General features: G+C 35.9%; 1 protein-coding gene across 1 annotated transcript in view; it reads right to left on the reverse strand.

The window, feature by feature from the left end:
• The window catches only part of UBR3 (ubiquitin protein ligase E3 component n-recognin 3 (putative)), a 101,547-nt gene extending 87,855 nt beyond the window's left edge, over window positions 1-13,692 (reverse strand). Inside the window, exons 1-6 of the mRNA XM_009894565.1 lie at window positions 13,559-13,692; window positions 13,001-13,159; window positions 11,160-11,303; window positions 10,505-10,554; window positions 5,860-5,926; window positions 1,834-1,964 (exon numbers count right to left, since the gene is read on the reverse strand). Coding sequence (XP_009892867.1) covers window positions 1,834-1,964; window positions 5,860-5,926; window positions 10,505-10,554; window positions 11,160-11,303; window positions 13,001-13,159; window positions 13,559-13,634 — 627 coding nt within the window. The 5' untranslated portion in view covers window positions 13,635-13,692. The remainder of the gene's footprint in view (window positions 1-1,833; window positions 1,965-5,859; window positions 5,927-10,504; window positions 10,555-11,159; window positions 11,304-13,000; window positions 13,160-13,558) is intronic.
• Window positions 13,693-14,545: the final 853 nt, after the last annotated feature.

The following is a 14,545-nucleotide window of genomic DNA, read 5'->3' on the forward strand; positions in this document are numbered from 1 at the left end:
GTAGCAGAAAGCTGAGAGATCACTTGGAAGTTTATATCCCTACAGGTGTTCCTACTGTTTGAGAATGCAACATGATTAAACACCAAACAAGCTTTTCCTTCATAAAAGCTAAACGGAAACTTGAGAGGAAAAACATTCTTCTAATTCACCCCAAAATTGTATGTTCTCTCTGTACACATGTAAAAGGCAGAGCCACACCTTGTGAATTAGCCACAATCCTCACAGACATGTTTAAAATTCATGCCTCGTGGACACAGTTTTGCAACAAATGACAGGTATCTCGGGGAAAAAATAGTGTTACCGCCTCCCTGGTGTCTGAGTTTCCTTCCTACTGAAAAAGACCTTTCAGACAATCACAGCAATTAAAACAAATACATATTCTACAAGATTTCAAATACTTTGGATTTGTACTATAATGAAGTTTGTACATAGGAATTAACTGTTTAATCAAACACAATATGAAATTGGTAACAAACAAACAAAAAAGAAAAGAGGAATATTTAAATAAACCTTTCATCTGAACATACAGTATTGGCATGTGGAAGATGGACTATTTCCAGATAAAGGTGGCGGCCAGTAGAGAAACCAAATATACCATGGTCCCCATTCTGAGTACAGTGAAGAAATAATATGAAGACAGTGAAGAATGCCACTGAAGACTGTGGCTTGCTTCAAAGGAAAAAGATGTAAAAAGGTAAACATAGCAACACTTACCAGATTCCTCCACATACTGCTAGCAGTTGGACATTTTTACAGGCAGGAGTTTAGCTGGCAACAGACCAGGACAACTGGATGTCCATGTGGGTCTTCTCCATACTGAGAAAAATTCAAGTTTCATGGCAAGTGATCATCAGCGAAGAAGTCCTCACGTATTAGCTGAATCCGAGATCAAGATGAATCTCTGCTGGTATCCCAAATCAAAACGCTGCCTTGACGTGGACAGAGTCTTGCTGAAAGCCCATATCTTATTTTTTTCTTCCTTCCAAGTTATCTTCATATACTTTGCTTTGATACAGCAAGGTTTTAAGGGTGCATGAATACAGGGCTGCCCCATTATAAACAGATATTTTTGAAGAAATTTGCATGTCTGGGCTTCAGGATTTCTTGATCTTCTCAGCAGGGATTGAGAAGGTCCAAAATATTTGCATGGCTCAAAGGTATGACATGATCAGAGCAAAATGTTAAGCCTGATTGCTATGTACACTTGGTCTTGGAACACGCAGAGCAAACAACCAAACCTGGCTGCACACCAGGATTTAAAACAGGAAGATGACATCCAGTCTCCATGACTCCAGGCAAGGAGATACTTGGTACGGACAACTGCTAAACTCTGTAAGGAAGCAGCTGCAAGGCTGCCAGAATCACCTAGGGCATAGCTGCAGCAAGAACACTCACACTGTAATGGCTTATACAGAGAAACCACTGCCTACTACACCAGATGCAACAGGAATGAAGTCACTGCAATTATTTACCAGTCATACCTAACTACAGAATCATTTAGTGCTGATCCACATCTTACAACTGATAAAAATCCTATTTACAAAATAAAACAAATTCATCACATGCAAATATGCACTAACAGCCAAAAATCAAACCATGAGAACAAAATTAATACCACTGCTCCAGAATTACCCATCTTGTTTTGTCCACATCTCTCTTCAAATACTATACTTTAGACCTTCTAACCAAATACTAAAAACAAGGTAAAAGATCTGCATTATTATACTGCTTATGATTCAAATATAAACATATGTGGTCTCATGCAAAGCATAATACACACTAAGTATGTGAATAAGAAAAGACATTTAAGTTTGAATGAAGTAATGCAAGTACCTTATAATCTTGATCTGGCAGCATGTTGAGTAAGAAAGTCACCATCTTCTGTGGAAACTCATATTTTATTGTCCAAAATAATAATTCTTCTAGAAAACATTTATGCTTCAAAACATCCATGATAGATTGATCTGCATAAAAGGTTGGAGGAGGTGATGTGTAATGTAATAATTATTAAAACTAAAAATAATGATAGTGCAGTTGCACTGTCATATAAAAATTAGTAACAAAAATTTTAAGAACATCTTAGTACACTTTGTAAATATTTTTTTTTTTTTCAGAAACACTGGGAAAATGAACACAGCCAACACTGCAGAGTGTCAGAGTCTATAACAATATAAAGGACCTCCCAGAGAAGTCAATGGAAGTTCTCAGTACAATTATACCATAAAGAGTCCAGTCTTCATTGATTGCATTGAATCATATCACCTTACTGTAATAGCTCCACTGATTATAATGAATCACAGCAATTTGCACAATATTTACACAGCCACTTGAGGGAAACTGCTAGTGTAGACTACCAGTTAGCAGAAGCTAATATAGCAAAACAACAAAATAGAATTTATGATTAAGTGATGAGTTCGGTCACCTAAGAACACTTACATTCTGTTTAAAAAGCTCTAAACAAGCTAAATAGAAGCAATAATGTATCAGTTGTTTTATTTTTAAAACAATATGTGTACTGATCGACCAACAACAGTGTTTGTTTGCTTGGTTGTTGGCTGGTTGGGTTTTGGGTTTTTTTTTAAATAAAAATTGCCATAATCAGATAATCAGGCACTAGCTCCTGATGGTACCAGAAGAGACAGTCTCAGCTTTCCCCATTCAACTCCTGGCCATTCACTCTGCCCCCTTATTCGTACTGACAGTAGATCTCTGTGGAGTACCTACATAGGAATCAAGTCATCTTTCCTTTCTGTCATCTGCATTTGATTGCAAAGCTGCACAAAGTAATCTCTTCTAGAATAAACTCTTCATGAAGCTATGGCTTGACAGAGCATAAATCGTATTATCCCCATTTAAAAAAACCCCAAACAACCACCAACTAAAATATAAAGTCTCTCTATCATCATTCTTCAAGAGATTGATTATTTATGGTTTAAAACTACAACAGGCATTATTCACTCCTGTAACACGTAAGGACTAAAGAAAATAGTATTAATGTTCCTTTATATCTAGAAATCAACTAGACCTGAATATATACACATACTCACCCCCCTCAAATCCTATATTCCAATGGGACTGTATGAAGTGCTCCCAGCAGCACAGATTCAAAACCACTTAAGCTGAACACTTTCTGGCCTTGAAGACTCCTGAAGTACGACAGCTTTAGGGACTGTACTGGATAACTATGTGCCTATCCTAAGCGCAATAGCCATTTGTACTTTTTCTAAGCAGGAATCACCTCCATTTTCCATTACCAAAGGTCAGAGCTCCCCAGCTAAGTGACCAATGAGCCCAAAACATCTCAGGAATTACAAAAGATGATGAGAAATACTGAATAACCTAAATTTTAGGGAATCTCCTCAAGACTTAAGCAAGCCACACAAAGACAATAATGTGCTTTATTCAATATATTATACAAGCATCAAAACAAAAAATTACCTTCACAGAGTCACAAAAGATATTTTAATATTAAAATATTTTGTAAAGTTTTACACAACACCTACTGCAGCAAACATATGATGATCACTTATGTTCTCTTCCTCATCTCTAGTTAAGAAATTGCGTGTGTGATTTTACTGCCCATGAAAGCTTGGTAGCCACGCAGACTGAAGTCAGCAGAACAGACAACACAGGTTTAGGTACATGCCAAACGCCCCTGAGTGAGAACACTGCGCATGAAGACAAGTGACACAACACCTTATCTGTCACTGATATGTAGTTTTCTCTGACACGTATCACAATTGAACAGTGCATATCAAATTCTTTATACAGCAGTTTCAGGCAGGGACGGAAGAACATGTATCCACGTATACCTGCTACAGAATTTAAGTAGGCAGAATGCTCTTACCCAACTTGGAAAATTTGTCAAGAACACTGGGACTAATATTCCCACTCTTGTGAAAAGCACCACATGATTTTAAATTTCTTTCAACAAATAAGTAAAAAAAAATATAGAGTGCCTGTGGGTTTAAAATTGTCGTAAACATCAGGTATTTCAGATGGATGCAGGATGCAGGTTTTAAAACAGAGTAAAAATAAAAATTCTCTCAGTACTCAGTCCCATACCTGTATCAGTGAACCTCAGCATAAAACCTGTATTTTCTTTAAAGAAACCTTTTATTCATTTCTAGTGCCACAAAACATCCCATAGACTGTTGCAAACATCTCTCTGGAGTATGAGCCTTAGCATTCCAAGATAACCTCAAGTATATAAATAACCCTCTACAACGACAGTACCACTAAAGACCTAGGATGGGACAGGGAGTCTGCTCATATGGAAAAGGTAAATCTGTTTTTATTCAATACTCAGTTTTCTAAAATTTTCTTTTCATACTCTTATTTTATACCCTATTGGACATAAAATATGAATACTGAAAACTTCAGAAAACTATTCAATATTTAATAAAAACAGATACTTACCTTTCCCCCATTGGCAGACTCCCTCCTCTGGGGCTGATATTAGGAGCTATCAACATCATGGGCACAGTCCATGTTGGGACGCCTCAGAGGGGGAAGACTACAATCCTGGGGGGAAATCAAATGTTGAATTAAAGTATCCCTTTTCCTGAAATGCCACTGCTGATACCGGTTTTCAGATCTGGCAGCTTCTCAAACTGAGCTTCCTCCCTGCCTACTTCCCATAATCATTTATCATGCATGAGAAAGCTGGCAATTTTTCTTGCATTACCTGACTCTAACTTATCTTTTAGGCAAGCTAACAGCCTCTAAAATTCAAGTAAGAGAGCTTTCCTCGGATGTCTTTTAAGTTTCCTTCATTTCTTCAAAAGTACTACCTCCTCCATATTATTATTCTCTGCCACAATCTTCCACACAAACCATTTCTAAGATCACTTCTTAACACCACCATTGCCAAAACATTGTTCTCTGCTTTTCCAGCTTCCTTATCTTTTTCCTTCATTTTGAAACCACTAGAAACAAATCAATCTTACTTTCCCCATACTCCTCACACCACCTTCATACCTTTTTACAGGCTTCATGAACCCTCGCAATTCAAATTCAAGTTCCAAACGTTCACTCCAAAGCCTTTTCAGAAATTTTATTCAACTTTCACCACAGTTTTTCACCTGGATGTTCTTTTCTTAGGGCTTGCAATTTCTTGGTGCTTCCTATGTCAGTCTCCTCATACTCATATTTTAAAAAACAACAACAAAGTGTTCTTTATTTAAGAGTTTAAATATTTTTATGTAAACACTTTTTAGCACAAAAACCATGTCAAGGACAAGCACAGGATAGGGCTATCTTGTCTCTAGCCTATGGTCACTCTTGAATTAAAACTTGCACTGATCTCAATGTGAGTGCCGCTCATGTTGGACTAGAAATTGCACAGAGGATTAATTTCAATCTAGGAAAATAATGGAGTGATTTCAAAGGAGACTTAATTCAAGTATCTTTTCTTAAACATTACTAGAACAGTACAGAAAGACCAACCAGAACCAGAATAATTCTTGCCTGATTGAGAACACCATCATACTGTACAGTGGCATAATGAAAAAAAAGAACATTAAGAACAAATACATCAAAAACTCCTTTGCCAAGCTGTACTGCAACCGTGCCAGCCACACAGTGAAAATGGAATGAATTTTTAGAAGTCAACTTATGACATGAAGGTGACAAAATGACTGGTCAAACAGAGTCCCAGAGAGTGGCACTCACTCAAGGGAAATCAAAGTTGCCAATTACCACAATTTCACTCGCTATTCTTTTTTTTAGACCTTGCTATCTTTAATACCTGTCACATGCCGCACTACAGTGCTTTGGAAGTGAATGAGTATCGCTAGATAATTTTTAAGATAGACATAAAGCAAATATGACAAACTGAGATCAGTACTTTATAAATACCTTTGGTGGTGCTGCTTAGTTTCACCCTCTTGCGCTTGCCCACACCTTGGCTACCATCCTGGTCCTCCTGGGTTAGGGGAAGAGTTTAAAAAATTGAATCGTATATTTAGAATCTTATTGCTAAGAGATGGTACGCTCTCAAAATTCTGTTTTAACTATCAAGCTAAAACAGAAAAGCCCTGAATATACTCTCTTACCAGAAAAATACTTTCGCTGTTTACAAGAACCATGGACTCCATGCAACTCATAAGAAAAAACACAGCTTTTTCCCCCCTACAGGCAACATTATCATCTGCAAGTTTAGACATCTTCATCTATGTAATTAATTTTGTAAGGTTACCCACTTTGATTTCTGAAACAGATTGCTACAAAAATGTTTAACGCTACAAAATTTTAACTGTTGCACATCCAAGCTGTCACAGTATTCACCTGTAGGGTTTGGGGGTTCTGTTTCCTAAAAAAGTATCAGCCAACATATTGGCTATTAAATTTGGCAACTCAATTAGCTAGACATTTTCTAATCAAGATAAAGTTTTGATCCAAGAATAAAGTATTTTTGACACCTTTAAGAGACCAGTTCTAATTGCTGAATTCTAATTGCTTGTTCCCTACAGAATAATGGAAACACTTTACACAGGCATTTGTCATCTGAAGCTTTGAAGGCACTCTGCAAACAAACAGCAAAGGTTCCAAAATGCAATGCAAATTAAAAACACCATCACCACCACTTTACAAAATCTAACACTGGGTGTTAAAAAAGAATGTGACATTACAGGACTATATGAAACGCTGCATGAATCTTTACTAACAATGGTAGTCCTAATGAAACTGGAAATAAAGAAAGATTCCTACGGAACCTCATAAAATGACAGATAATTAATGCAGATATCTACTGTTAAAAATAAGTAATCAATATCCTTCTCCTCTAAACCAATGCCATATTTTATTTCTAAACTTCACTGGAATGATAAAGAACCTAGTACTCAAGAAATGACTATCCTTCTTTGGGAAGAAAGATTATTCATATATGTCTATCTATTGTATTTATATCTAAGGACTGGCCAAAAGTATCATGCTAATAAAAGGTCTGAATTTTCCTATCCTTTCAGTCCATTTTAAGATGGACACATATTTGAATTCTTGGGTGTCCTGTGATCTTTGTGAACACATGCTACTTTTGTACTTCAATCAGGAGCCAGTCAGTTCTTAGGATGTTGCCGCTGCCCACTCTGCCATCAAAGGGGTCAAGTATTCTAAAGCAAAAATCAGACCTGCTGAGATATTACTATGAACTGCAGGACTCTGCAATTTAAGTCTTCTGCCTTGAAGAAAGGGATTCTCAATTCCTGTAGCTAGAAAGTTGATAGCTGGCAGTCTCAAGACCTCTTCAGCGGTCTCAGTTAATCCTGAGAGTTGCTAGAAGGGCCTTAACCAGAAAATAATGCATTTGGATATACAAATTGTGGTTAATGTGTTGGATTCTAGCCTCCAACACCACTGTTCTGGCAAACAAAACGTATTTCCCCTTCTACGGCACAAGAAAAAATTTAAACATATAACAGTCTTGATTGCAACTTTTGAAGTTATTTCACTAAAAAGAAGAAAAATTGAGTGACTTCTGAGAAATGCTTTCTTGAGAACTCTTTTTTTGCCCTCAATAATGTTAGACAGTTGGTTTCCACTGCTTCAGTAAGGTAGGATTAAATCTTAATGTCAAGTGCAGGAGTTTTAACAGCCTTGAGACAGTGAGTGCTAGGTCACATGGTGTCTGCCAAGCCCACAGATAAAGAGTAAAAGAATGAGTAAGCAAATGTAGAACACCTTATTTTTACCCACTGGATAATGCCATGTAAATATATCCGGATAACAGCAAAGATCTATGTAGATTTACTTCTCATAATAGAATAATTAGCGACATGCCTAAGGTGTGCCACATCTGTTGTAAATTCACATAATAAACTTTATGTAATATTAGATACTATACATAAGATTTTTGTACAATTACATGAAGTGGCAATTGGAGTCAGCAACTATATAACTGAGTAATAAAGCATTCAGAGCTCAGTAAACTGCAAGGGCAGCCAAACAGATATCCAATACAAAAAGGTTTATCTGTCAGTGTGGTAAAAGCATTCATGAACTGTGTTTTATTTGATTCTTTAGAACATAAAAACTTCTTAAATAGGAGGGCAAGTTTAAAGAGGGCCTTTTCTCCTCCTTTTGCATAAAGGAAAACACAAGGAAGAAAAGCTAACAAAGGAAACTAACGGTGAGTTCTCTCCAAAATACCACAGGATGGAATACAACCCATTTGAGAAGTAAAGCACAAGTGAGCCTATACTGTTTTGGGACCAGGGGGAGACAGACAAAACAACCCACACCACATATGTCAAGATACATCCATCCTTCAAATTCATTTTTAGCTTAGAAACATCAACTGTTGTAGGAGTGAAACTAAATACTGAACTATGCAAAACTTTTCAAGCTATTTTGTTCCCTGCAGAAGCACTGCTCTAATTTGTAGCCTATGCACATTTTGTAATCCAGCCTTTCACCTGTGAAACAACCCTACCTTTAAGACTTCATTTGGTAAGAAAGAACATTAACCTTTCTAGATTCATCTTAAATATCAGAGGAAGAAAATCCAGTTAAAAGTTTATTCTTGGCACATTACTTAATTAGAACTTACTCTGCTACAAGAGAGTATAATAAGGAATAAAAAAAGCTGTAAGTGTCCTTTGTAAATTAAAGAGGAAGGCAGGGGAGAGGAAGAGGAGTCATAAAACAAGATAACTTTTTCCTCATTTCTCTAGGAAGCATTTCTCTAGTAACATCATTTTTCTAATTAGCATTGCAGCCTTCCACCTGCACGGTTCTGTTTTGGTTTTTGGAGGAAAGGACTGGACTTTATTTTCAGCAATTCTTATTTGCCAAGCAGATCATGATTAAGGAAAAGAGTATAAAATAAAAAATTAACTTTCTTTGGAGAGGCCACTAACTAAAGGGTTGGTTTGTTTTAAAAAAAAAAAAAAGTTGACATTATTTTTAATTGCATCCCATACTGTATCAATGTGATTTTATTAAAGATATGAAAGGAAAATTCAGAAGTGAAAATATATACTAAAAAACATTTCAATTTTGAGTGCTTATTGTTTTATCTGCATGTTACTTCCTCATTCTTTTTTAAAATTTTCTAAATACAGATTTCGAAATAGGGTCTTGTGCCTTTTTACAATGTATCTTAATAATGCAGTTAACATCTTAAAATTGATTCCAAGTATGTGAGTATATGCAGAATTTCCATTTAGAAAAATCACATCTGTAGTAACGTAATAGAATACCTACATGTATATTTATAACCTGGAGATCAGAAAGAAAAAATCTCTCTAGAAAAAAGGTATCTTTAAGTAACAAGCTATAATGCAGTTGCTGTAATTCCTCACTTTTTTATTCATAAAATATCTTTTCCTTGAAAAAATTGTCTTTTCCTGATAAAAAAAAAAAATCATTCTCCCTAAAATACATCTGTCTCTACCTCCCTCTTGGACTTCTTTCCCAAAAGAAACGTCAGCAATATGCAATCTCTCTTCAGACTCTTAACAACTTACTCCCCTCTCCTCATCCCTTACAGGGATAAAACAGAAAGAAGAATGCCAAGCCACTTTAAGTTTATTTGAAAATACTATTTGAGGTGATTAACCTTCTTTCATGGGCCTTAAAAGTGATACTGTCAGGAGTCTTTCGTGGCTTGGATTCAGGTTTTTTTGGTTTGTTTGTTTGTTTGTCAAGTGATGGTGAAAAAGCAACAAGCAATGCTTTGAAAAATGCCAAATTATAAATAGCACTGCTGAAAGCGTAACAGATGCTGTTGTGCTCGTGACAGAGGCAAACATGTCATACAACTGTTTTAGACATACATGAACAATTGTTTTTACTTCAATACTTGTTCACACAGAATTCAACGTAAGCAAAAATCCTGTGAAAAACTATACTTTACATCATTTAAAGTTTGTTATACTACCCTACCAGAATGGCTGCTAAGGCTTAGCAGTTGAAATCGGGTTTGAAATAGTAGGGGGGGGGGGGGGGGAGAATAAATTGATAAAGTAAAAGTAACTCTACCAGAATTTAACTTCCCTCATTAAACTCCACTTATTTATTACAGCTCAGTCGAAAAGGAGATTCCCTCCTTTTTACTCCCACTCAATACATTTGGTAAGTAAGGTCAAGTCTACACATGGGAATTTATCTGCAGAGAAATTCTCACTGCTGCTATCACCAGTTCAGCTGGATTCTCAAGTGCAAAATAACTGCTAACACTATTCACAGCATCACAAGCTTTAAGTTTGCTTTTATCAAGCCAAATTTACCTGATAGTGACTTTTGAACTACCTACACAAGTTTCTTCTACATTACATACATAAATTAAACTAAAATAGTATTAGCAAAAAGAAAGGTTTTTCAAGAGGTCCTTAGTAAATCAAAAGGCATGAGATCTACTCCTTTGTATCTCCGTTATTTCCAATTATTAAAATGGAGAGAGTATGTGGTAGATAGAAGAGTTAAGGTTTGTGGGATTTGGCTGGAAGCATTCTCTCCATTTAATATTCTGTTGCAGTTCATTATAGTCTTGAAAAAGTCTCACCTCATCTGAAGAATCCCCTTGTCCTGATGTTGCTGTAGCACCTGCTAAACCTTTTGAAATAAAGAAAATTCAGAGATTCCTTTCATAAGTCTTACACTGAAAAGAGAGTATTTTATGATATTTAATGAGCCAGTATGAAATGAAACACTACATTAGCTTTCTTTAAAAGATACACAGCAGTGGACTGAGAAGTTGGAGGAAGATTTCCAAGCAATATAAAATTAGGGATTTGCAAGTACGTTCCATTGCAGAACTCCAACGTACTGAGTTAATGGAGGCGTGTACTTTCAGAAATTGCAAAAAAGTCTGATGGCCTTCAGTGACCAAAAAAAAAAATCCACAGCACTTTTGTAAGAATAGGTGGCTTAACTTAGTTGTAGTGACAAAATTCCACTACGAGCAATTTCATCTTGCCTACTCAAATTCCACTAATGCTATGATTGGAAAATGATGCTTAGTATATCAGCAGCAAAAAGTTAATATGTTTAGCATGTCAACAGAATTAAAATGAGTCCTGTGATTTGGTGGTGCGCTAAATAACAGTTAAGTTCTTAAGTTTCATTAACATTTGGGTTTTTTTAAAAAACTAAAATAACAGTTTAAAAAAAAAAAAGCAATAATCAAGTCTTCTCTTATAATATTTTTCTACACAAACCTTGAACTGCTAATGTGCTAGTTCCAGCTCCTTGTTCCTGCATACCACACGCAATTTTATCCTCAGGAAATGCCAGTCCAGAGCCTTTCAAAGCAATGAGGTACTTTTCATGACTTTTCTTTGCACATGCATTCTCTCCAACACCTTGAATACATACGTAAAACAGCATTAAAGTACAACAGCAGCTACTTGGTTCATATACTTCATATTCTATACAAGCAATCTAAAAAACGGTCCACGAATGTTTTAATAAGCTGTACAATTATGAGATGTAGAAGCTAAAAAGTTTTTCCAACTGATGAACTGAAATCCAAAAGACCTGAAACCTTCTCAGTTTTTCCCCCCCCAACACAGTGTTTTTTCTAAGTCACGTACTTTGTTTCCATTTTACCAGCACTGTCACCATTACAGCAAAAAAAGGATTTTGTTTGATATTTCAAAACAGTTGGTTTTGGACAGAAAGGACAGGGACCTGTGATTTCCATTGGGAAAAAAATAAAGCAACAAAAGAGACCAGTAATGGTAATACGCTGTATATAAATTCAAATATTTGGAAATTTTCTTTCAAAGTTCAAGTTTTGACAGCTGCAATTAACAAAGACTATTCATAAAGATATCATCATTTCAACTGTTCGATGAAGCAAAGTCACACTGCATGCTCGGGATACAAAATGTTTCACAAAGAAATGGACAAAAAACCCCAACATATTTGTTACATAAGGAAAAAATAAATTTTAGAGGAGGAAATTGTGTCAAGTATTTAAGGAAAAGAAAACATGAAAAAGATAACAGCATCTTTTTAGTTGTGTACTTCTTGCGTTCAAATCAGAAGGGCCGGTTTTGCTCTAAAATCCCTTTCTTTACTTTCCCTCCCCAGAAACTGTACCTACTCAAGACACACATATTCTCCATTCCAAGAGTCCTTACTTCCCATTCCATTTTTCTGTCTCAGGAAAACCATCACATAAAGGAAAAGTCATTACATTTCTCCCACTTAAATATTACTAAACAGGAGAGAAAAAGAGGAAGGAAACAGAATAAAGACAACTGTCTCTGAGGCAGCTTTCCTAAGTGTTTCTCCTTTGAAATACAGATTCGGAGATTGCCTGTTCTTCAAGTAGCTGTTGCCCAAGCCAGTTATGGCAACTTAAACTTACAGTAATTACTATTTGTTCCATACCCGTGCAGAGGAAGTAGGCAAAGAACTCAAAAAAAGACACCTTCTAATCACAAGAAAATAAAATGGAGTTTATTTATATCAGGTGGTTTGGCGTTAATAGTGACTGTCCAACATTTTCAGATTCATTGTGATTTGGTACAAGATGGAAGAAATAATTGCGGGGGGGGATGTTTTTAAGGGAAAAAAAAAAAAAAAAAAAGAAAAAAGGCTTTGCACAGAAGTGTCGGACAGACAATAGCCTTTTGCCATTCAGGTCTCCTCCAGTAACCTCTCTGAGAGCAGATCCCAAAATAAGTTAGACCTATTCTGCTTTGAATAAGCTTGATATGCCTTATTTGGAAGTACTAAGTTGCCGAGTTCACTTCACTTTAAAGAGAATGGATTTATTATAAAAACTCTTTTGAACCAATGTATCTTTATACAGTTATCTGGGACACAAGATAAGAGGTTTTCTCTTACAGGTCTTAATAACAATTTCTAGTTGATCCTGAACTCCACCACCCTACTATCAACAACAAAAAAATGTCCTTAAAAACATGCATTTTTCTGAGGTTTGAGAAGTCAAATAAAAACACGCAGAAACTGAAGTGATAAACAAAACTTATACCCTTAAATTGTTCATAATTTGAAAGTTTAATTATTAGAAAGAACCCAAACATACCAGAGCTCAGGTCTTTGTAGAACTGTTGGCTAGTCAAAACCTGGGTAAGAACTGATCGCATTGCTCCTCCCATTTTGGTCAAGTCTTCTAGAAAGGAAACATGAGGCTCCAAAACTTGGAGGATTTTATGAAGGTCTTTCTCTGATGGCAGATCAAGAGCTGAAAACCACATAACAAGAACTTTTGGTGTAAATGTAATGTAATTTTGCCAAGACCTTCACAAGGCTGAACAGTTATGACTACCACAAAATTAATTTATATATTCATAATGCTCTAAAATTCATATGTACAAGCTTCAAATTAATCCCAATTTCATTTTATGGAAGAGTGCAACACAATGCTAGGCAACCCTTAAAATGTATTTAAGCAGCTCTTCAGCAGAACACAAAATCAAATCATCTAGCCAGGCAGTAATTTCGTTAGGAAAAGATGCACAAAATTCAATGATATAAACTATAGATAGCATTCATGTATTCATGTACTGTGTCTTCACAGACTGCCAAGCAAGAGATAGCAGAATGGCAAGATATGCTAGATACATGCAAATTTAAAACATACCAGGCTCATTATACCCCTCTCGTAAGTGCTGAATAAGACTAAAGATGAACTGTGGAAGAACTAATTCTGACATCATCAACAAGTCTTTCGGGACACATGGAACATTTGAATTTGACTTAATCCGGTGTCTTTTACAAAACCTACAAAACAGATGAGAAAAATGTTAGCCAAGTGCAGCTCAGCAGAGTTAACATATACTAAGAAAACCATTACTTTTTCCATTTTTCAGAGAGTATATATTTTTACATTCAAGGGGTGCAGAAATGGTATTGTGAAATTCCAACTGCTGTGATCCAACTCATTTTGTTTCCGAGTCCAGCAAATTATAAAGATGCCAATTTTTTTTTTCCTCTTCTCAAAGCTCAGGTGTTTAACATCCCAGTTTCTTCCAATGCATCTTCCATTGGACAATTAGAAGAACACTGAATTTTTCTTTAAGAGGACATACCTCCCAATTCCTGAATAGCCTAATTTAAAATATCTAACTGAAACAGTTCCTCTCCTTTCCATGAAGTACTCAGAAGCTGGCCTGATTCTTCAAGTTCTCATTCAGATGACTTTTTAAATGTCTTCTGACATTAATGAAAACAGCTTCCACAAAGCATAGGAGTTTGTAGGACCAGTATTTATTTCAAATGTATAGCAGCTAAGATTTACTTACCAAAGGATGACACAAACACCCTGCAAAAATTGTGCAAACTGTTTCAATTAAAAAGAAAAGAAAACATTTCTTCCTTGGAGAATTCCTGTATGGCATTAGTTGAGGCTTGGCTAATGCACAATGACATGAGGTTGAGCCAAACCCCATTACAGCAGACAGAATGATTTCCCACTGATTTAACATGAGCTCGACTCAAGAGCGACTGAAGACTTTTCTGCTCCCAATCTATTTTTAGAAAGGACATTTACCAACATCAAAGAGTTATCTACCCATGTCAAAAAACTAACAAGGAACAGTCTAAAAAGACATCATACTAGAGCAAACTA

This window comes from Charadrius vociferus, unplaced genomic scaffold, assembly GCF_000708025.1.
Source record: "Charadrius vociferus isolate BGI_N301 unplaced genomic scaffold, ASM70802v2 scaffold161, whole genome shotgun sequence".
In the NCBI taxonomy this organism is placed as follows: Eukaryota; Metazoa; Chordata; class Aves; order Charadriiformes; family Charadriidae; genus Charadrius; species Charadrius vociferus.